The sequence below is a fragment of the Rhincodon typus genome, chromosome 3 (assembly GCF_021869965.1).
Source record: "Rhincodon typus isolate 14 chromosome 3, sRhiTyp1.1, whole genome shotgun sequence".
NCBI classification, from domain to species: Eukaryota; Metazoa; Chordata; class Chondrichthyes; order Orectolobiformes; family Rhincodontidae; genus Rhincodon; species Rhincodon typus.
In genome coordinates, this window is record NC_063334.1 from 99,951,088 (window position 1) to 99,976,531 (window position 25,444).

At 39.1% G+C, this 25,444-nt stretch overlaps 1 protein-coding gene across 1 annotated transcript in view; it reads right to left on the reverse strand.

The window, feature by feature from the left end:
- Positions 1 to 25,444, reverse strand: part of ap3b1a (adaptor related protein complex 3 subunit beta 1a) — a 290,460-nt gene that overhangs the window by 42,930 nt on the left and 222,086 nt on the right. The window contains exons 20-21 of the mRNA XM_048593837.1: positions 17,536 to 17,767; positions 14,162 to 14,246 (exon numbers count right to left, since the gene is read on the reverse strand). Of these exons, the coding sequence (XP_048449794.1) occupies positions 14,162 to 14,246; positions 17,536 to 17,767 (317 nt within the window). The remainder of the gene's footprint in view (positions 1 to 14,161; positions 14,247 to 17,535; positions 17,768 to 25,444) is intronic.

A 25,444-nucleotide genomic window follows, 5' to 3' on the forward strand; every position in this document is an offset into this window, starting at 1 on the left:
TTCATTTTGACTGGAAAAACACACTTGGCTATGTATTTTTTGGCATTTACATTGAAATATCCAAAACTTTATTTTATATTAATCATATTTTCAATGATATATATTTTTATTTTTCTCTTGGCAATTTTATGCTCCTCCCATGTGAAATGGGTCTATTGCTGAGGAAGATTACCACGGACAAGGGTCATTCGCAAACACTTTTCCCAAGAAACTACTGATTCTGTCTGATTTTATCATCAAGTGCTGGGAATTGGGGAATGGAGGGGAAGATGAAAAGGGAATTTGAATAAAATCACACCTTCAATCAACGTTTTTAGTGAGAGTTCATATAAAGCAAGCAGCATGGGCACTGGGCAGATTCTTCCTTCCCTAATCAACTGACTCAAGGCATACCAAAAATTGAAGTAGACATATTCCTTAGCTTTATGCATCAGTTACGCATTGGATGAACTCAGTGATCCATTGGTGAGCCTCACCAATGTCAGTCCTGTCGTAACCTCCACTGAATTCGGACAGTATTATAGATCAACGTTTCATGTGCAATTCTGATTGTAATAAATAACCAATTGTTTCACATTCAGTTAACATTTTCATAACTGTAATATACACAAAATATGCTATGACATTCTGGAGCAACCATAATTTTTTCCGAGTTCTCAACTGTACCACAAAGCTGGAGATCCACTGCAGTCAGGCAAAGTGATTGTCATGCAAAGCCACACACAATGATTGACACCCCAGGCCAATTGATCTCACTATAACCTCCATCTCCCCTGCCCCTGCTAGTATTGCTCTAAAACTATTGATCAGAACACACAACCGATCAGTTTCCATTTTCTGATTTCTGGCAGGCCAATTAAGGAGGTGAGTAATTGTGATTACACTGCTAAAAGATCAATCGAATTTGCTGAAAGATTCAATACTTCTTTGGAGGGACCAGAAGGCAAACATGATGAGCAGTGGTATTCAGAGATGAGCAACTACTTTAAAATAAAATTAACTTTTATTTCAGCAGTCCTACCCATGTAAGTGGTGTCTCAGTTGCAAATCAATATCAAAACAAAACTGTTCTCAGATAGTTCAGTGTTTTTTAAATATAAGCCATTATGTTGTGTACGCATTTATTTATAGAATAGAATTCAGCACAGGATGCGCTGAGACACTTAGGTCAAAAATATTTTTAAAAATGCACATGTTGACACTAACAACTTACTTTTCTTTCGAAATGGCAGCCTTCCCTCACTGCTAACTGAACCACGTTTCAGCCATAGCTCTGCTTGATCATTCAACTCACAGTTTAAACCATTATAATAAAGACCTCTTTTTGATGTCTGTGCAAAGCCATTTATGAGCACCTTAATCATAGACCAGCATTCTCTATCATTGATCTGGATTTTATCTTACAGAAAAGTAATAAACAATTACTAGGCAACACTTCAGAAACTCATAAATTTTTATTCATTCTGAATACCACAGAACACACTTGTTATAAAACATTGATTTGCATGAAACTCTCAGTAGGTGATGCCAGTTGACCATATCAAAAGATACAAGATGACTCAATTCCCCATCCATATCCACCACCCAGGAAAACAACAAAGACTGTACTGTAATATCTAGCAACACATTTGGTAATCCTATCCTAGACATATCTAGTAATACAACTCCGGTATTAATTTGAATACAAATGAGTCAATGAAACCATTAAATTTAAAAATCTGTTTGTCATATTCAGATGTACTGGAATACAGAGACATTCTACAAAAAGGTTATCAACTACAACTTTACTTTTCAAATAATGATCATTACAGGACTAGAATCTCAATGACTGGAGTTATACAAATGAAAAATTAACGTTCCCAATATAGAAGTACTGAAATACAATATTGCATCATATTGTGTACTTGTAAATTTTGGGAGTTCAGGCTGTTAACATAACTCATCCAAACATGGTTGCTACAGCAGATGAAAAATGTATGCATGCCTCATAATGCAGAGTAAATTTACCGCTTCATGGGTTAGTATATATACTACAAAATATTTGTTCTAATTAGTTCTCTGAAGCATGCTGGAGTGTTATTGCACTCCCACTAAATGAGGAGATGAGCACTTGATTTTATGCGATAGCCATAATTTTGAAAGTGCAGTGTGATGATTTTTATTACTGCACCAGAGATACAATGCATTTCTTTCTTGCTCATGTACAATCTCATTCACAGCGTCAAAAGTGTATACTTTAAAGGAGGACAACCCTAATTTGAATTCTTATCATACACAACTGTTTCATCTAATGACAAATCTTTGGATGACTGCCAGCTTAGAAGATTTAGTTAAGTAACAATTTCATTTTGAAGTTTCATAATCATTAAATTTGTCCATGGTCTCATCCCTCCCTATCCCTGTACCTTCTCCAGTCCCACAAACTTCCAAAACATCTGTGTTCATCCAATTCTGGTCCCTTGTGCAATTTCAATTTTAATACACTAACATAGGTGGCCATTATGGCAACCTGGTGAGGGCAGCGTGGGGTTCAGTCAGCTCCTTTCTTTCTATCCCCCTGAGCTAGCCACAAAGATTTTTATTTTTCTCCTAGCACGCAGCTATCTCACACTTGAATTAAAACTTAGCAATCAGATTAGAATTAAAAGGGGCCAATTGCAAGATTTCTTGAGTGAAAGAAAGAGGAATATTAATTCCTACGATATGGAGAATGATATAAAATGTAACATCCAGCACACACAAACACAGGTATACAGCTCAAGAAGGGGAGAGTGGCAAATACAAAAAGGAAGATCACAAAACGGCAGTTTAAATAGTTTTCTTAGAATCCTTGAGTTGTTATAGTTGAACCTGAGTTTGCTTAGTTGACGTAGAATCTGTACAATCCTTGGGCTCTCGAATAGATTTTCCTCCAACTTGTTTCATTACTGGTGCTAGCTTTTGAGGTGTTCAGAAGGAAATAGGGAGTGAGAAAGAGAGAGCCTGCCAGTCCTTGCAATTACCAATCATTTCCTTTCTTTCTCTTCCAGCTGCTCTGCCAGGTAATTACTGGAATATAGCTCATTTATATATTCCCAAGTTTGCTCCATTAACTTTCCAAGCTGGATAGTTGCAAACAACTCTTTCAGGAGAAGTACAGAGTGCCCTCTTGAAATTGAGGCTGTGTTCCTCAAAATCACAACTTTAAAGTGAAAAGATCTTTGCTTTCCTTATCACAACATTGTACATGTACCCTCCAAGCTGAGATTAGTATTACCTGTAATGTAAAAGACTGAATTCCTACATTGGTAGATGACATTGTTAAAAATGAAACAAGTGTAAAAATATAACAGTAAAATGCAATATTCTACTTACAGCAGTTCCTTTAGTGGATCCTCCCAGACTGGAGCAGGGGGTTGGGGACCTTAGCTCAGTGGACTTTCAGCCACGTGCCGAGACTGTTGCTTGTTGCAAGCTGCATCATGCCCACCTCCTGTTGTCTTTTTTGGGTATTCATGATGCTACTTTTTGGTGGCCATGCCACCATTGAGGGCTGCTCAGGGCATTACTCAGTGGGACTGCTCCTCTTGGCTAGCTACTGACCTTAGTCTTCCTTCCCCTTCACCCTCCTTTCCATGATCAGCACTGTTTCAGTTGTGGCTGGGCTCACTAGTATTTCCTTCCTTCCTCAACCCTCCCTCTCTCTGTGATAATGGCCAGTGCTCCTGGGGTAACTAACACACTGTGGCAGCACAGTGCCTGTGCTGGGGTCACAGCCACTCTGGTTTGAGTGATGTCCGGTGGCTCCCTTGTGCTTTTCTGTTGGCTGCGGCAGCCACCCTCTTCCAACTCATCTTGCAAGGTCGAAGGGGCACAAGTACTGTAATGTCCTTACCGAGTGGCAACTGCTGAGCTGGATCACAGTCTGCATCTCAAATGGTAGGCTGGGGTGTGTGGGGATGGACACCTGGGGAAGCTTCCAGCTTCTCCTAGTCTGGTGGGGCGGCAGGGGGTGGTGGTGAGGATGGGGTGGAAGGGGAGTGTATTCGTACATTCTGTTAGACCAAGGGTGAGTGGTGACAGTGTGGGGGCTGGTAGGTGGGGTCTTCCATGTCATACCTTGGGCAGTGGTTTGGCACAGGAATAATCCACAAGTGGGAAGGTTGGGAGTGACCCAAAAATGTAAGAGAGGGAGAGGTCATGCCAACACACAGAAAACGGTGGAAAAACTCAGGACAGGCAGCAACTGTGGAGCCAGAAACAGAGTTAACATGTCAGATCTGATATGACTCTACTTCAGAGCCATTAACTCTATTTCTGTCTCCACAATGCTGACAGATTTGCTGACTTTCTCCACCACTCAGTTTTTGTTTCAGATTTCCAGCATCTGCAGTATTTTGCTTTACTTGTACTTGCATCAAAATGGTGTCAAATTGGCCCAGGTAATGTACTGCAGTCAATTTGAATTTTGCAACACACAATGAGATTTTCCATCCTCATAACTCAATGACAGTAAAGCAAAACAATGCTAAAAGGGGAATCATTAACCATCAATTCCCCCAAGTTAAAATTAAAACAGGAAATAAAACCTCTTGCTGCCCAAGTCAGTTGACTGGTTTCAATTTGCAATAAAATGGTAATTTCAGTGAAGACAATTCAGTTTATATTGCACACTGCTTCAACCTATGGTCAGGTAACCACTGTAGCCATTTTAGGCCCATGTTGATTCCTTTTTAAAAATCATTTTAGTCAATGAAGCTCACTGACATTAAGATCAGAAGATGGAAATTGAAAACTAATAGTCCATATTCTAACACTATTGTGATGTCATATCTTCAGCTGGCTAGGACTAGAGATTTGGAATTTTCTTCCTATTCCCATCTTGTATGAGCATACGCCCGATCGGGAGGGAGGCAGGCAAGTGGTAGATTTTATTCAAGCAACAACCAGGTAATGCAGGGAGAGGGCTAAAGACCTTCCCTGAATCTGGCCATGATGTGAGAACCCAGTTGCTCTCTCAATCTATGGTTCAGATTGGAAGAGAGATCAATGATACACACTGATTTTTAAGGTGAAATACAGCATTTTTATACGTTGTGTTACAATAATCACATAGCGTGTGGTCCACTGTGTCCTTCTCCCTTCTGCCATACACACAGTCCTGTGAAACACCTAATCAATGATGGGCATTCCTATGGACAGCCCCCATTCCCCATAATCTCATGGTGTTTAATAGACATTGTAATGTCCAGGCCTTGGGATCTTTCTAAACATTCTATTAATTCGCATTCTAGAGTTACTGGTTATACTCCTTCTGGTCTGTCCCAAATTTGCTCATCTCTAAGGACTGCTTGAATTCTGTTACTCATTGTATTCCTTGTGCTACTAGTATCAAATTCAGTTAATTGGGAGGCAATTGCCTACTGGTATTATCGCTGGACTGTTAACCCAGAGACCCAGTTCTGGGCACCTGGCTTCGAATCCTGCCATGGTGGAATTTGAATGACGACTGAATCTGTTGCCGATTGATGGAAAGAACCCATGTGGTTCACTAATGTCCTCTAGGGAAGGAAACTTCTATCCTTACCTGTTCTAGCCTACATATGACTCCAGACCCATAGCAATGTGGTTGACTCAACTGCCCTCTGGGCAATTAGGGATGGGCAAAAATGGTGGCTTAGCCAGCGACACCCTCATCCCATGAATGAATAAAGGATTCCTCTTATATTTTCTACTGTCCCAATTTTTTATATCCCATATATATACATATATATATATATATATATAAAAACAAAAGACAGTTGGTTTTAACTAATTGCTGTAAGATTCTTAATTATAGCTAACTTTATAACAGAAATTAAGTGTCAAGTACAGCTCCGTCTACTGTTAGCACATTGTTTACAACTTATTAGGTACAATCTATTTCGTTCAGGGCGTACCAAGCATTTTTTTTAAAAACGAGATAAGGAAACTGGTTTCTGAGAGTAATTAATTTTCACATCTAGGTATAAATGTTTTTCCCCAATGCTTCTATTATATTTAGGTTATATGTATATCTATACTTATGTTGAAATCTATGATTATCTGAAGAATTTTAAACTAGAACCTATTTCTTAATGTTGTGAATAACTTCAAAGAAACAACTAATTACAACAAAATAATTTTAGCTGTTGTTTTCACAGCTGATTAATGAGTTAGGTTGGCTGGTTCATGGGCTGAGATTTACACCCCTTGTTTTAACTGGTGCTGTTCACTTAATGGGACAACATCCTTTCATTAATGAGGTTGGAATCAATCACTTGTCTATCCTTAGACATCCTCTTATCAAACTGTCTTGGATGTTTGCTTGCAGGGCCTCCCTTTCACCTTGGAACAGCCCTGTTCAATGGTATTATATTTCACTTAAATGCGAGAGCAGGCTGTTTTATTCTGTTTCTCTCAGCCATTTTGAGTCTTTCAAACATGGACTGCCCTGACACATCTCTACCTCTTTCTTTCTTTAAGCGGCCTTAAACCTAGCTCTTTGACCAAACTTTTGCTCATCTGACCTAATATCATCTTACATGGCTCTGCGCTACACTTTTTTAATATAATGCTTCATAACATTAAAGGTGTTGCAAAATATACAAGTACTTGTTGCTGCATACTATTTACACAACATGCTGATGAAAACTAAAAAGAAACAACGTTGCAATTACCTTACATCACATGTACTGTGCCATCAGCTTCAGTTAATTTGTAGCAAGATTGAAAATATTTCAAATATTCTGACCTTCTGAGAATTGGTTCCAGACAACTTATACTTTAGCTTACATTCCAGGATCATCATAATCAACCTAGAGAATTCCTGGACCTTTAAGTCCTCTCATCACTTGTAACAAATCTGCAAGGTGGAAAGTTTCCTTTACAAAAGATTCTAATGAGCTGGCCAAAACTAAGAACCAGTGTAGAGAATTAGGTCTTCCTTGGTTAATAAGGATTATAAGAGCAATTGTTAATTTTTCTTTTCAATATCTTTAAAATCAATGCAGTTATGAGGAAGTGATCTTTCTCTGCACCTTCTTTGTAGCTATAACACAATATCATGCATTCTGTCCTATTACCCTGATGTACTTACGTAAGATATGATTTGTCAGGTTCGCACGCAAAACAATGTATCTCGGTACATGTGACAATAATAAATAAAATCAAAAAGCTCGGGACTAGAAATCTACAAAATAGCCCCCATAGATTAATATCTGGAGCAGAATTCCACAAACGTTCTTTGTCTAGAAAATGTTCGAGTGTTAACTCTGCTAAGCCTGCTTGTTCAAAATGGAATGAACCTCCTTTGAGTGGATAGCCCACTTAGATCACTAAACACTCCTGCTAATTTTACTCACTACCTGATTGTGGACTGGCAGGTATATAACCTTATTCAGCAATGTTGTAACAGAAGGCCAGTAATTACATACTGTCCATAAGAGGGATGGTGGCCTACACTTTTAAAAAACTTCATTGTATGATCAGTCATGAAAACAGATCAGTACCAACACCTGTAAGCATTTCAAAAGATGGACTCTACTGTGTGCCAAGTCACGTATGGGAACTTGCATACATCCACGATCATCCATGAGCTCCCAAATGTGGAAGAAGCACTGTCCACAAATCCGAGCAGTGGTGCTGAAATGCCACATAAAATCAGCACAGGTCAATTACTCGCAACGATTTACTACCACAGCAGAGAATGAATTAAGAAGTCAATGTGTAAAAAAGGCTTAACTTTACACTTAGTGAGAGTAACTGCCCTTAACATCAAAGCTATATTTGGTCAAGTGTGGAATCACTTGAATTCTGGAGTTCCAGCAAAATTGGAGTCAATGGGAATCAGGAGGAAACCTCTCCACTAGTTGGAGTCATACCTGGTACAAAGATAGTTATGGATGCAAGTCAGTATTCTTAGCTTTGGGACATCCCTGCAGTAACTCAGGGTAGTGTCCCAGAGTTGACCACCTTCAGCTGCTTCATTAACGACCGTCCCTCCACCATAAAGTCAGAAGGGGATGTTTGCTGATGACTGCATAGTGTTCAGAACCATTCATGACTCCCCAGATACTGAAGCAGTTCTCATCCAAATGCTAAATAAAAACTGAAAGAACTGTAAATCAGGAACAAAAACAAAGTTGCTGGAAAGGCTCAGCAGGTCTGGCAGCGTCTGTGAAGAAAAAGAAAACATGTGGGAGGAGGGGTGGGGGGAGGTGCGGGGTGGGGAGGGGAGAAACAGAGGCTTACATTTCAGAACAGCTATTTAGATGATTATACCCGGACTGGTACAGGAAGCGGCTGACTGTATAAAAGCATGTAAAAACAGCAGGAAATAGGGCCAAACAGAGAAAATAACGATTAAAAATCATTGCAAAATTAATGCTCTTCACTTAGATAGTATTTGGAACAATATAACTTAATGAATGATATAAATACAGGTTAATGGTTGCGATCTTATAGCCATTTTGGAGGCATAGTTACAAGAAGATCGAAGCTGGGAACTAACTATTCAAGTTATGAGGCTTTTGGGAAGGACTGGCAGGAAGGAAAGAGTAGTGGGCAGCTTTTTAAGTATGAGATAGCATGAGAACAACAACAAACGATCTTGGATTAGATAACACAGATGTAACACATTTGGGGAAGTCAATAAGAAAAGAAAATATACAATAACTGGCAGGACACTGAGAAGCGTCCTGAAACAGAGCAACATTGGAATGCATGTCCAAATCCTTAAAAGGTAGCTGGACAGATAATCAAAGTGGTCAAGGTGGCATACTAAATGTTTGCTTTCATGAGCTGAGATACAGAACCAGAGAGGTTACGCGGGAATGGCACAAAACAGCACTGTATGCAATCTGATCACTGCACTTGAGGAAAGATGTGATTGCATTAGAGAGAGTAGCAAGATTTACAAGAATGTTACCTAGAGAATTTTGGTTATGGGAAAGGATTGGATAGGCGAGGGCTCTTTTCCTCAGGGCAGTGGACGCGGATTGATGGCCTATCTGAAATGCATTAAATTATAATGCGGCGAGATAGAATAGATAGGAAGGACCTATTTCCATTGATTGAGAAGCCCACAATCAGGGGTACAGACATAGGGTAAAAGGTAGGATTTTTTTTGGGGGATTCTTCGCACCCAGAGGGTTAGAGATTTGTAACTGTCAGAAAGTGTTAGCAAACCATCATTATATTTAATAGCTATTTGGAAGGACCTCTAAAGCGTTGTAACCTACAAGGCAGTGTGGACTATCTACAAAATGCACTGCAGAAGTTCAAAGATCCTTAGAGAACACCTTTCAAATCCACAAACATTTCCATTTAGAAGGACAAGAGCAGCACATACATGAGAATGCCACTACTTGCAAGCTCTCCACTACCCTGACTTGGAAATATATTGCCATTCTTTCACTGTTGCTGGGTCAAAACCCTGGAATTCCAACCTTGAGGGTCAACCTTCAGCATATGGATTGCAGCAGTTCAAGAAGGCAGCTCACCACCATCTTCTCAAGGGTAACTAGGGACCAGCAATAAATGCTGGCCAGCCAGCAATGTCCACAAGTGAATAAAAGGCAGGCTATGGACCAACAGCTGAACAGTGGGATTAGACTGGATGCCTTCTTGATGGTTGACATGGACACAATAGGCTGAATTACTTCCCCAAACCTTAGAGGTAAAGATGTAAAATAGAAGGTACGTTTCATTCTTCAAATAGTTATGGAACAATGAAAGATGACAAACAGGTCACAAGAGTCAGCCACTAGCAAAGATCCATGACACTTGAAGGTGATTTAAAAATTGCAACTTGGCTGGCAGCAGAGGGTGGATCAATTAAGCACAGACTAACTAGAAATCAGTCTCCAAAGTGACCTTAAATGAGAAGCTTTATCATTGTGAGAAAGGAATAAAGAAAAACTCAAGACATTTGAAAAGAAACAAAGAAAATCCTCCGCATACATTAAAGACAGGGATTAACTTGAACACAGGCGTGCAACTAAATGGCAGTGTTTTTATCCTGGGGTGTAAGGTTGACTGCTGGTGGGAGAAATAGAATAAGGGAACTCTAGAGAACTCAAATAAAGTTGAGTCGTCAATTGATACTCGAAACAAATTATTTGAAGAAAACACTGGACTTAAAAGTACATCTCTCTTATAGGATGCTGGCAAATTCTTTTCTCTCATGTCTTCACACACACATCCTTTCATTACTCCAAAAAAGAAAGGCAATGGCTTCCCAAGAATTCCAGTTAAAAAAAAAACAAATCTGGATGTATCGCATATTGTCTGTGGACAAGGAGCATAACATAAAACTAATCTAAGCTCGCTGTAAAACGCATAAGGATAAGTCAGGCTATCTCATGCTGTTCACTGGCTCATGCTGGACAATGTTTCTTTACTCTTCATCAATGTTATCAGAACGCTGCTGCAGAGTACAGCATGAAAATTCTAACATGTTCTCACATATAAGTAGGATAATCACCATAAATTCCATTATAATTTATACAGCTTTGTTGATTTTGCTAGGCTGATGCAATTTTTAAGCTTCTTTACAGACAAATTCCGGGTATCTCAGTAAAACATATAAATCAACTCCACAATAATCAAGAACATACAAAGTTAATCATCAAACTTCAGCTCCTTTCAGAATTCGCTATTTTTCCTAAACTTAATGTGATCAGGAATCTTAAACTTATAAACCAATATATCCTTTGGTTTAACTTGAGAAATCCACTCATCTTTATAAGCACCTGCAGATTTTTCTGTGAATTCACTGTAGTTACTGCTGTTCTGTTGTGTTCATGCATCTTATTGAAGTGATTTCCTGACAGCAACATTTAATATCAGATCACAGACTGGCCCACTTCACTTTTGTTTACCTCTTCCAGGTCATTGTGTAGTCATCATGGGGCAGTAGGAAATGTAAAGTCTATCACATTTCAGCTCTTCAGGCTTCACTTGCAACCAGTGCCATTTAATAACTCACTGCCTTGGGTGAGACAAATGTTGTTGCTGTTCCCAAACCCTGCGTACAACCTACATCCCTTTAATTCTGAGCTATTGAAATATCTCCTTTTAAACCTACAAAATTAATTTGGGAACTTCACAACCTATTTGCTGATCACCAATAGACCTTGGAAACTTCTTTGAGCTGATATGTAAAATATGACATTCAATGATATTAAACTTCAAATGATTTTATCTGAATAGTTATGTGAATTGAAAAACAGTATTAAAATGGCTTCACAAGAAATTATGTGGAAGTTTTAACATCAACCAACATTAAGTATTTTCGTTCCCAAATATTTTTGCAAAGTCAATTAAAAAGTGCTTTTTAAAAACAAAAAATCCTAAAAGCATTGAAACTACCCTAATAACTGCATGATGATCTGACGACCCATTTTGCTCTAAGCCCTTTTGGTAATTTACGCAAATGTTTTACCCAGAGTATGGAATTATTTTACTATGGAGTAACATGTGAAAATCACAGGCAGGTACAGGTCAGTTTGTCAATCAAACTTGCCCCATAATCTCAATGTTCACAGGATCTTGACATGATGCTTCCTATGTCCTCAGTACATAATATGGAGACATGTTGAAGGTGGCTTAATAGGAATAAGAGAAAGAGGCAATTTATAACAAGAATCTGGGACCCAAAGGGCTTGATTAACTGAATATAATTTGAGTTATAATTTCCGAGTTGCCGTAACCATTGGTTGTAGGCACTTGTTTTTAAAATGGGTGCACACTCAAGTATATAATTGCAAAATTTAAAATCAGTGGCATTCGGGGTAAATCTCTCACTGGTTGGAGTCATACCCAGCAAAAAGAAAATTCGGTGTGGTTATTGGAAGCCAATCATCTTAGGCCTTGGCATTACTGCAGGAGATCTTCAGGGTCCCAAATCCAGCTATCTTAAGCTGCTTTATCAAAGATGTTGCATCACAATGTTCAGCACCACTTGTGGCAGAACCTGGTCAACACTTGGGCTTGGTCTTATCATGACGTAACAAGCAACATTCATGCCACACAAGTGTGAGCGAATGGCCATTTCGAATAACAAACAAACTAACTCTACTGATATTTTGGTGTTGAGAGTTCATACTGCCATTAAACATCATTGAATTATATTACTCTATGATTCCATGATATTTAATCACAGTACTAACCATCAACAACATACTTTTGGCAAGCAGGGGCACCCTTGACCAGAAACTTAATTATAAGAGCCAGATGAATAAGCTGTCTTTAAGAAAAGTCAGAGTTAAGGCTTTTTAAAAAATATATTTGATCATGAGATTTGGGCATCACCCATCCCAAACTGCTCAGGAGAGGGTGGTGACAACTTGCCTTCTTGAACCACTACATGTAGGCCAGACCAGGTAAGAATGGTAGATTTCCTTCCCACATTGGTGAATCAGATGGGTCACCATTAGGCCAACTTTTAATTCCAGAAATGTTTTGTTTTAAATTCAAATTTCATCACATACCATGGTGGGATTTGAACTCATATCCCTAGAAAATTAGCCTGAGGTTCTGGATTACAAATCCAGTGACATTACCACTAAACTACCACTTCTACTGTTTCTGATGAAGAATTCACATCCCGTCTCCATAAAACTTGTTCACTATCTCCAAGACAGGAACATTTTCATTTTCTTTCACGAGATGGGAGTGCTGCTGGCTCAACCAGCACACTGCGAAACTTGAAAGTGTTTTGAAAAGACTTACAATGTTGCTGCCCGGGTTAGAGGCTTTGAGCTCTCGGGAGAGGATGGGGCTATTACCCCTGGAGCATCAGAGGCTGAGGGGTGACCTTGGAGGTTTATAAAATCTTGAGGGGCATGGATAGGGTGAATGGCCAAAGTCTTTTTCCCAAGGTAGGGGAGTCCAAAACTAGAGGACGTAGGTTTAAGGTGAAAGGGGAAAGATTTAAAAGCAACCTAAGGGGCAACTTTTTCACGCAGAGGGTGGTGCATGTACGGGATGAGCTGCTACAGGAAGTGGTAGAGGCTGGCACAATTACAACATTTAAAAGGTACCTGGCCGGGTATATGAACTTAGAGGATTAAGGGCCAATGGCTGGCAAATGGCATTAGATTAATTTAGGATATCTTGTCATCATGGACGAGTTGAGCCTAAGGGTCAGATTCTGTGCTATAACATCTCCATGACTATGATTATATTGCCCATCTCCTGATGCCCTGGAGATGGTGATAGTGAGTCATGTTCTCAAACTGCTGCAACTCATTTACAGTAGGTACATCCACAGCTATTAGGAAGTGAATTCCAGAATTTTGATCCCACAACAATTAAAGAATGAAGGAATTATTTGAGGTCAGGATGACAAGCAGCTTGAAGGGAAACTTGCAAGTAGTGGTGTTCCCATGCATCCACAGCCCTAGTCCTTCTAGACTGTAGAGGTCACAGATTTAGAAGGTGCTACTGAAGCAGCCTTGGTGATTATGGTTCCTGAAATACTCAAGAAAGCTTACGCAATCCAGGAGGAAGCAGCCAGCTTGATCAGCACTCATCCACATTAAGCATTCACTCCTTCCGCCACAGGCGCATAATTGCAGCAACACTGATCGAAAACGTGATGGACTGCAGCAACTCACTGAGCTTCCACTAAAAGCATTTTCCACATCCGCTATCTCACACACCACTATCTGCAAGTTCCCTTTCAAGCCACTTGAAAATACAATCCCTGCTCCTTCACCAAATCCTAGAACTTTCTCCGGTACAGTACAGTTTTTCTACACCAGACAGAGTCCAGTGGTTCAAGAAGATGGTTTGCTACCAGCTTCTCAAAGGCAATTAGGGACTTGCAGTAAATGCAGGCATTGCAATGATACTCACATCCCATGAACAATTGGAGAAATGTATTGTATATTAAATAAGCTATGAACACTTGGTATCGCTGTTTCATGAGCCTCACTCATATCAAGGAATAGACAGAAATTTAAATCACAAATTAAAATAATTCTTGAAATAGGTGGAGTGAGGAATTCTTCTAAAGAATATGGGCCTGTTTTACTGCACCTGTGCAATCTTCACCTACTCGTTGAAATTTCACTCAATGTCCACAAATGTGAACAAATGACAAGTTACGTAGCTGAAATATTTTAGCAAAAAGATCAATGACAAAGGGTTTACTTACCATAGTAGAAAGTTGGCAGCCTGTGTAGAATCACAGAAGTCAATACCCATTGAAGCAGTCTTTGATGTTCCAGGATGAAGGCACTCTGAAATAAGAAAAAATATTTATGTATTCTGCAGATATGGTAAGAAGACCATTTCTAATTACTATTCCAATGGCACAGAAATTACAAGTTGAATGGCCTCCTTTTGTGCAGTAATATTCTAAGATTCCAACACAACAATGACGAAGGCTCAATCTTTTTAGAAAATTAAAGTGTACTTTTTTTCATGTTTCAGAACTTTCTCTGCGTTTCCTGTTCCAATAGAAATGGGGACGACTGTAGGTCCACCAAGTCTGCTCCACTGTTCAGGATCATGACTGATCTGATTTTGTTCTCAACTTCACCTTCCTGCCTGGCCCTCAAATCCTTAACACCTCAAACAAAAATCTCAACTTTGACTAAATTCAATGAGCCAACCCTCACTGCTTTCTGTCGAATATAATTCCAAAAGCAAAGGATCCTCAGAGAAGAAACTCCCCATCTGTCTTAACTGGGAGATCCATTGTTTAAAATTCTCCCATGAGTGGAAACATCCTTTCAACATCTACTGGTGCAGTCCCATATGTTTCAATAAGACACGCACTCATTCCTCCAGGCCCAACCTATTCTTCCATTATCGTAAGACCATCCCTTCATTCCAGGAATCAGCATACGAAACCTTCTCTGAACTGTTACCGATGCAAGCAATCCTGTCTTTAACTGAGAATACCAGAACTGTCCACACGAACTCCAGGTGTGGTCTTATCAATACCCTCTACAGTTGTAGAAAACCCTTCCTACTTCTATAATCCATGTTGCTTGTAATAATTTCATTTCCCTTCTCAATTACTTGCTGCACTTGCATGGTATCTTTCTGATTCATGTACAAGGACGCCTAGATCCCTCTGCACTGCAGCATCCTGCAAACTTGCCCCATTTACATTACCTGTATTTTTATTCTTCCTAAAGTGGACAAATTCAAAGGTTTTCCACATTACACACCAGCTGCCAAATTTTCACATCCTCACTTAGAAGTTACCTACATCTCTTCACACTTCTCTGCAACCTTGCTTTCCTCCTTTAGCTCTGCATCATCAGTATTATCCAAGTGATCATTCACATGGCTACAAAGATGCTGAGGTCATTTCTAACAGGCCTTCCACTGTTCCCCCTCTCCTCCTTTTCTACTACATCCCTATCAACCCAACAACCACAGCACTATACCAGCGCAGGGCAGAAATTGGTGAGCTTTTGGTCTGTTATGTCCCAACACCTTGTCATCTTAATCAAAGCCGAGGGAAATTGTAAATGAAATCTCTTCTTTGCAATTTTGGTTTTTAATCAAAATGTTGGACTTCTATAACATTATTCACACTTGCTATGCTTCAGGATTACGATAAATGCCATTTCTAAAATGTTAACAACAGAGCTGACTACAGAGCAATTATTTGAACTCTGTTGTTCAGGAAAACTACGAAGTAGATAGCAGATACTACCTTATCAGCAAAGGATACTAAATGAGTATTTTGCATCAGTATTTACTGTGGAGAAAGATATAGAAGTTATAGAACATTAGGAAATAAATAGGGAATATTGAAATATGCTCATAATACAGAGATGGTGGTGCTGGACGTCTTAAAACACACAAAGGTAGATAAATCCCCAGGACCTGATCAGGTGTACCCTAGAAATCTGTGGGAAGCTAGGGAAGTGATTGCTGGGCCTCTTGCTGAGATTTTTTTTAATCATTGATAGCCACAGGTGAGGTGCCAGAAGACTGGGAGGTTGGCTAACGTGGCGCCACTATTCAAAAAAGGTGACAAGGAAAAGCCAGGGAACTACAGACTGGTGAACCATCAGTGGTGGGCAAGCTGTTGGAGGGAATTCTGAGGGATAGGATTTACATGTATTTGGAAAGACAAGGACTGATTAGGGATAGTCAACATAGCTTTACGCGTGTCCCATTAACTTAATTGAGTTTTTTGAAGTAGTAACTAAGAGGATTGATGAGGGCAGAGCGGTGGACGTGATCAATATGGACTTCAGCAAGGCGTTTGACAAGGCTCCGCGTGGTACACTGGTTAGTATGGAATACAGGGAGAACTAGTCATTTGGATACCAAGCTGGCTCAAAAGTAGAAGATAGAGGATGGTGGTGAAAGATTGCTTTTCAGACTAGAGGCCTGTGCCACAAGGATCGGTACTGGGTCCACTGCTTCTCATCATTTATATAAATGATTCGGATGCGAACATGGGAGGTACAGCAAGTATGTTTGCAGATGACACCAAAATTGGAGGTGTAGTGGACAGCAAAAGTTACCTTAGAGTACAACAGGACCTTGATCAGATGGGCCAATGGGCCCAGGAGTGTCAGATGAAGTTTAATTTAAAATAATGTGAGGTGCTGCATATTGGAAAGGTAAATCAGGGCAGGACTTATACACTTGATGGTAAGGTCCTGGAGAGTGCTGCTGAACAAAGAGACCTTGGAGTGCAGATTCATAGTTCCTTGAAAGTGGAGTGGCAGTTAGACAGGATAGGCGTTTGGTATGCTTGCTTTTATTGATCAGTGTATTGAGTATAGGAATTGGGTGGACATGTCGAGGCTGGGCCAATTTTGACCTTCCTGCCAAAGGAAGGGTGTTGTGAAACTAGAAAGGATTCAGAAAAGACTTACAAGGATGTTGCCAGGATTGGAGGGTTTGAGCTATAGGGAAAGGCTGAATAGGCTGGGGCTATTTTTCCTGGACCTTCAGAAGCTGAGGGGTGACCTTATAGATGTTTATAAAATCATGAGGAGCATGGACAGGATAAATAGACAAGGTCTTTTCCCTCAGGTGGGGGAGTCCAAAACTAGAGGGCATAGGTTTAAGGTGAGAGGGGAAAGATTTAAAAAGGGACCCAAGGGGCAACTTTTTCATACAGGGTCATGCATGTATGGAATCTGCTGCCAGAGGAAATGGTGGAGGATGCTACAATGACAACATTTAAAAGGCATCTGGATGGGTATATAAATAGGAAAGGTTTAGGGGGATTCAGGCCAAATAATAGCAAATGGGACTAGATTTATTTAGGATATCTGGTTGGCATGGACACGTTGGACCAAAGGGTTTGTTTCTGTGCTGTACATCTCTGACTCGAAAACACAAAGTAAAAAATGAAGGCACAGAACAAAACTATAGATTTATCACATCACCAATAGTAATCTCAGTTCCTTATAAAAGGCTGCAAGCATAGGTCTAATGGTTTTACAGTTATTAAAAAAAGTGGACCCCACAACAAGCATCAAGAAAAGATGGAATGTAACCAAATGTAAAGCAGGAATTTGTAATACCAATGTTGTACTTCATTACCTATTTCATAGAAATCATGTATGCGCATCCCTGATGCGAGCTTCTGTTCTCCTATTCGAATGTTCCTGATTTCTTTATCCGAGTTATTGGTTAATATGATCTGAACAGAAACCATTTTTGAATTGTAAATACATGGCTGACGTGGAAAGTGATACTCTGCTCCGAGGCCTTTTCCAGACATCCGATGAAGTAGCGTATACGATTTTGGAGGAACAAACACTGGAGTGGCCACCTAAACAGCAAAAAAGCAGTCACTGAAATAGTTCAAACAGTAATGCACAACACTGAAAATTGTATTATTTTGCTTACAATCATTCTGAATTAGAACTGGGTCTAATTTATTGCATTTCCCAAGCAGTTAAATTGAAAAGAAAATCTGTTTTCCTGATTCCTCCTATCCCAAACTTAAACTCTGCATCATCAATGTTGAAGAAGTGTGTATGACCTTTCATAAAGTGTTTGATAAAGAGCCACGTAACAGATTAGCTGGAAATTCAACTCCAAGGAATTAAAGGGAGAGCAGCAGCACAGATACAAAATTGGTTAAGAGGTAGAAAGAAGGTAGTAGTGAATAATTGTTTTTCAGGTTGCTTGGAAGTATAAATTATGTCTTTCAAGAGCAGTATTAGGACAATTGACCTTGTACATATGTATAAATGATTTGAATTGGGTCTAGGGGCAGCAATTTTAAAATCTGCAGATGACACAAGGCTTGGAAATAAAGAAAACAATGAGGGGTATATTAGCAGACCTCAGGAGGACACACTGGCGAAACGGATAGATGGTGGATGAAATTTAATGCAAGAGGTGTAAAGCAATACTGTGATGCACTGTAAAAGAAATTCAATATAGATAGATGGTATAACTTCAAACGATTTGTAGAAAGAGACATCAAGGGTTTCACATGTTCAAAGTTTTGAAGGTGATAGAAGGAGTTGGCAAGATTTTGAAAAATATTTGATCCTTGGCTGTATCAATTGAGGCAGAGTGTTCAAAAGAAAATATGTTACACCAAACCTTTATCTGAAGCCTAATCAGTGATGTTCAGACTGTTGTGTCCAATTTACAGCACTACAGCTTAAGAAGAAAGTCAAGGACTTAGAGGAGAGTTACCAGAAATATTAAAAATTAATGATTTCAGTTGTATGGAAAGAATCTGACAACTTTTCCTTAAGGCAAAGATAGCCAAGAGAAAGATTTAAGAGGTATTCAGGGGTTTTGAGAGAGGATAAGGAACAATGGTTGCCACTAGCCAAAGTCACAGATTTAAGATCATTTGCAAAAAATATTGGCATGCAGCAGGGAAGAAGTCCATGTATTCTTGCTAAGCAGTGAGTTAATATACTGGATCAAATTGGATATGTACTTGTAAGGGAGAAATTGACTAAGTTATGCATGAAGGATTCAAGAGTGGGGTGACTTGGATGGTTCTTCCAATAATCTATGATTTTCCAAATCCATGATTTGGCAATGTGTTTAAATAGCTGTAAACAAACATAGAGACAAAGTGTCATATTGTTGCAGTTTTTTAAAAAATATTTTGTCATTTCCCAGATGTGGACAGTTTACCCGCTCACCAGACTCTCAAAGCCATTCAGTAGCAAAAGAAATAACTTGAAACAAATTCTGATTGTTCCCTTATAACAAAAATTCCTCCCTAAAAAATTCACAGCTTACAATCAAAATCCTATCAACAAATAAAATACACATTCTGCTGCAGTTTCATCTAAGCAACAGTTCAGTGTGCAGTCATTATTTTTGTGATTCATTACTTCTGCTGTATAAAATACATGCAAATTTATTTGAGGAGTTTTAAAATGACAATACCTAGTTTACTTTCAAAGAGTGAACTATAATCTTTATAAAGTATTTTGCAATTCTGTCACGCAAAATCTAACCGCTGAAAGGATAATGCAAGTGCTCTTACTATTCAACTGCTGACCATATCATCATTCCTGGAATGTTTTGCGCAGAATGTTCTATGAAGAAAATCACAGGCTCAAAAGGCTTGATGCACTGAAAGGCCACTACAGACCATTCACATATTTCATCTGTTTATTGCGATAAGCAAATAGCCCGTGGAATGACAGCGCACATAACTGTCAAATGAGTAACACTTAGGTTTAGTGAAACATTTATATGGGCCTTTACCTCTCTTAGAAACAGACAGCATCTCTCAATGTCATCCAAGAGAAAAGTCTTACATTTTTAACACTTCACTAAAAAATAACTGAAGAGTGTAAAATGACAAATACCTTGTGCAGTTAGCTGGTAATGGACCATACTCTCAACTCATTTAGATTTATGCAATATAAACTTGTCACTAATAATTAATTTATGAGACAGCTGTTCCTAGAATCTTCCAAGTCTATCGTTACAAAAGCTCTTAAGCTATACCTTCAAAAACAGGAGGTGATTTCAAACCTTTTTTTAAAAGAAGTAAATAGACATATTTCTAATAATCTGAAAGCAAAGTAAAATCTTAAAAACAACAGGTAGCACAATGAACTAAATTAGGTTAACTGGAAATAATAGTACTGAATGCACATCTAAGCATCTCTGCAAATTGAAGGTTTTGTACTGCCTCCACATATGTTTTCAGGTAATGGTAACTTACAGTGCCTCTGTTTGTAAAGCACTTAGTGTCACTTGTAGTTACTCCAAGCAATAGTTCAAACAATTTGACTATTTTGTATGAAATAAAAATCTATTTGCAAGTTGCTGAGTTTTATGAGGTGACGCCATTGCTTCATTAATAATCAACAGTTCATTGTTCCAGTCATTTTTCACAGGGATTATACCTACAGCCGTCAAATGCAAGTGTTTAAAAGATAACTCCAAGACAGCTCAAGACATTACCTTGCAAACTTCCCTCACTGATACAAAGATGCCGATTCTCAAAATAACTTGAAACTAAAAAGAAGCAATTGGGATTTAATCCCTAATCTCATGACAGACGATGTTCTCATGCTTTCAAAGCAAATGTCATTGCCCTAATATGCAAAAGACTTACATATATCCCCAATCCCCAAATTCTCAATCTATTTATTTCATGATTACCAGGAAATTGCATTTTACCAGAAAGTTGCACAAATGCAATTTCCTCTAAAAAATAAAAATAATACACAGGTGAGCAGGTAATAATGCAAGCAAATGGAATTTTAGCATTTATCGCTGAAGGAAAGAGTCTAGAAGTAGGAAAATGTTGTTGCAACTTTTTAAGGCAGTGAGTTCACACCTGGTGTATTGCATACAATTTTGGTCCCCTTACTGAGAAGGGATATAGTTGCAATGCAGGCAGTTCAGGGGAGAATCACTAGATTGATTCGTGATGAGGGGAGTGTCCTCTGAAAAAAGACTGAGCAGTTTAGGCCCATACTCTCAGGAGTTTAGGAAAATGAGAGGAGATCTAATTGAGGTATGTAAGGTGCTAAGGGGGATTGACAAAGTAGACGTTGAGAAGATGTTTCCTCCAATGGAGCACTCTAGAATGAGAAGTCATAGTTTTTTGTAAAACTGCCATCCCTTATCCTAAGAGATGAGCAGAAATTACTTTTCTCAGGGTCATGAATCTGCAGAATTCACTACCCCAGAGAATGGTGGATGCTGGGACATGGAATAAATTTGTCAGATGGATTTTTAATAAATTATGGCTTAAGAGGTTATGGATAATGGGCAGGAAAGTAGAGTTGAGATGAGATCAGTCACGGGCAGCTTTGAGGAACTAAACTGTCTACCTTTGCTTCTATTTCATATAGTCTTACAGGTGTGTTATAAACATGTACAGGAGTGTTATAAACATGTACAGGAAATATGAAAATACCACATTGTATGACTTTAGAATGGGTTCTGAATACGGTTTGTATATCTCGATTTAAATTTTACCTCACCCTCTAACTTCACTTTCCAAAGATTAACCTTGGAAGGTCAACCACTAAGAATCAAAACGTGAAGTAGCAAACAAAATAACTTCTGGAATGCTAGCCTAAATAGTTTTCATATATGGATATCATGGGAAAAAAAAAGGTCAAAGATCCCCGCCAGAGGCCTCATTCTGCTGAAGAGGCATTTAACTGGAACAACATTTCCAACTGTTTCTGCTCAAAAACAGTTAGAAATATGCTTAGTAATTGGATCAAAGTTTGTGTGAACAGTCCACATCGTTGGTGTACGCCAGTGACTAAACATTTGTTCTTTTATTTCCCACTGTAAACCATTGCCTTTTTTTTGTGGCAACAGAAAATAGAAGACTGCTATAAGTGATGGTGTTTAATGGTCGCCACAGAGTGCACACAAAGGTATTTAAAGCTAGCAAAAGCCTACACAAACCAGCTAGGATACTTAAAAGTAACAACTCAATTTCTTCAAATATACCCTTTGCACAAAAAGAACAAAAAACTTACATGTAACTAAAAATGATAGTACAAGTTATGTAGGTCTCCAAATGTATATGAGCAGAAAGAAAAGGTCATTTATTAACGAACCATGTCAACTCTATTCAGTTCCACTTGCGTCACTCTGCACATGCATGATTTAAACACACTGATGCAATGTAAGTATCTTAAAGGTACATTTGTATGTTGTTATTGGCCATTTTTCTGGTGTCTGCTTGTTCCTGCAATAATATTCTCTCTCCATGGAATGCCATTCTTATGCTTTTGTGAAAGCGATTTTGCCATGTAAACTGTTGTTGCTAATCCATTTTTGTTGTTGAGCAACAGTGAACCTCTGGGACTGATTTGCACTTTGTGAGCTCACTTCTTCCTGCTGACTGCTTCTCTTGCTGTATTTCGACGTCTGTATGTAGCTGTGGTGGTGTATCTGGTCATTCACATTTAGAATGTATCAGAAGTGACAAAAGCTCCACACAGGTACCCAGTTACCACATGGGCTGATCGTTATTGAGAATGTTGAACCTTTACATCCTAACTGGCTTTCCAATGCTCAGCTCTGAAAATGACTTAGCAGTTCTATCAAAATCAAATTTAGAAGTTGTTTCACCTTCGCTTTGTTACTCAGACCGGCTTCAGTAGTTCTTGCTTTGCTTCCCTCCCCCCTCCCCCACCGCAAAGTTTGGGAGAATAGTTTGAATGCAGCACAACAAAATTAGGACAGGACCACACAAAGGCCAAAATTGCTGGAGAAACTCGGAAGGTCTGGCAGCATCTGTGGAGAGAAGAGAGTTGATGTTTCAAGCCCAATGACCCATCTTTTCAGGTCTTCAGGTGGTCCACTCAAGGACTGCCATGTACAAGTCTGTGCTGTTCTTGATGATCCCTTTGGCAATTTTCACTGCTGCCTCAGCCTTTTCATTTGATAAGCGATAGTGTGAAAATGGTTTATTGTGCTGAATTTCCCAAGCTTGGAAGAAACAGCTGAATTGTTCACCCAAGAATCAAGAGCCATTATCATTTATCATGTTGTATGGAATACCGAGATGACAACAGTGTGCTTCAGGGCATTCTACAATCTCAATGGTAGTCATTGAAGTTACCTGGTCAAACACCCAGTCGAAATAACAGTTGATGGTGACACGATAAATAGTTCTTGCGAGGGTGAAAAGGTCTATCCCATGCTTCATTCATGATCTATCAGAGATGTCATGCACTCTAAGCAGCTCTTTAGCTTGCTTAACTTGGTATTTATTTGCAAACACATATTAGCCGTGGTGCTTAACCTCATTGCTTATGTTGGACCAGAGAGCATTTTTGTCTTCCCCAGACTAGACTTGATTGCTTAGTGGCTTGCACTGATCACTTCAGCATCTTTTTTCTTATTGCTTTAGGAATAATAACTATTCCTTTTGTACAAGGCACCATCTTTGGCTATCACTTCATCTCTCTACGCCTAATATTGTCTCCTAATAACTTATGTTCTTGATGCTTTCAGATCATCACTACTTCATTCAGCATGTGGAGAGCTGCATCATGTTGTATTGTTCGTTTGATTTGAGCAGAAGTCTTACATTGCAGAAGGTGGTCATTTGGCCTACTGTTTAAGCAAGACATTTATCTTTTAGATTCAATGTCTCTATTGCGTTGATGACTTCCAGAGCACACTGAGCTGTTGCTTCTCATTGAATCTAAGACTTCCCACTGTCTTAGTGTCCTCAGCTTTCTATGTAGGAAGTGCCAACAGGTTTGCAAGAGCTTCCAAGCCACATCCAGATGTTGTCTCTGGAAACAAAATAGCATTAATTTACAGATGTTGGGAATGAAATACAAATAGCTGGAGGATGATAGTTCGAAGTAGTCAGTCTACATTATCACATTGCCTCTTCCAATGTTATTGATTAAAATGTTCATGAGCAAAGACTATAGCGAAGCACTCATTCTGACTATAGCATTGTTTAGTTTGTGTTAATGCCCTGAATACAGATCTAACTGGTTGTCCACGCTGGATAAGGGTTTCTCCAAGCCCTGCTCACTGGCATCAAATCCAAATAATAGTCACACTGCTTTCAAATCTATTGGTTGCTTCATCGCCGCTACAGTTTTCACATGTCAGAATTTGAGAGAAGTAACGTAGTTCTCAATACTTCACTCATGTATCTGACTTCCGGTATCTTCAATTGCATCTTTTCCTTGCCCAGCTTCAAGTTCATCAGGCAAGTTCTCTCTCTAGCAGTCACACCAGATTTTGATCATGGTCCATGATGGTTTCTTCTATTTTCTCTGCAGACTAGACATCCATAAACTTGCAGATTAGCCACAATAGCTTCTACTCTGGGAAAACCAACTTGTGCTTTCTGCATTACCACTGTTCTGGAGCAGCAAAAAAATGCTAAAAGACATGAATAACTCTGTCTCTCTCTCTCTCTCTCCCAAATGGAGAAAACTGCTATTTTCATACAGCTTCACTAGCCACTATCCTTCACATCTAATTAAGTGAAGACCTTTACCATGGTAAATTGCAGCAAAACCCTTAAATGGTTGGCATACAATATTAGGATCTCTTCAAATCTTTATTGAAGTTCTTTGGATCTATGCATACTCTCAGTATTACAGGTTTTCTTACTACTATCATGCTAATAACACAGTCTGCAAGAGCTGTCACTTTCTTGATCACTTCTTTCTTTTCCAGTTTGTCCATATCGTGTTTCAGGCTGAACTGGAAGGCATTGAAATGCTCCTTGGTTTCACTGACTCATCCACTTCTAGGGTGGGGAGGAAGGGGGAATGGCTCAGTGGTGTTGTTGGAAAAGTAATCCAGAGAGCGGTAATGCTCTGGGGACCCGAGTTCCAATTCTGCCAGGTGGTGAAATTTGAATTAAAAAATCTGGAATTAAAAGTCTAATGATGATCCTGAAACTATTCCCATTAAGATACATGGAGCTCACTAAGTCATATGTAACTATGTGATAGAATGAGAACCTTTTCCATACTCAGTGGCATGATGAAATTGTGACAGTGCTACTTTAAAAAAAAATTTTAAAAAATTTTAAAACCCAAGCATACAAGTCTTCTCTGTAAGACAACATGAGAGTGCTATAAGCTTTATGATAAAACAATACTGCAGTCTGGGCTTTAGTCAAGAGATTATGCAGGCTTTGAAGACACATTTTGAACCCATTCTTAAATGTTACTTATGAATGGTATTTTTGTTCAGAGTTCAAGAAGAGATGGAGACTATTGATTAGCATGTGACTGCACTGACAACTCACTGAATCCTGAGAATTTAGACAACTGAAAGATCTCATCAGAAAGAGCTCTGAGGCATTAAGGAAGGAATTATGCAGAATGCTGCAGGATAAAACAGATCTGCTGAGAGAAAAGAAACATACTCTCAAGAAAGCTATTAAGAAGTGTAGAAGCTGCGAAGCTATACGCTAAAACAATAACACCAAGAGGACGAGTTAAGCTGACAGCCAATGGAATGCGAACAGTGAAGAGCTCCAGACAGATATAAC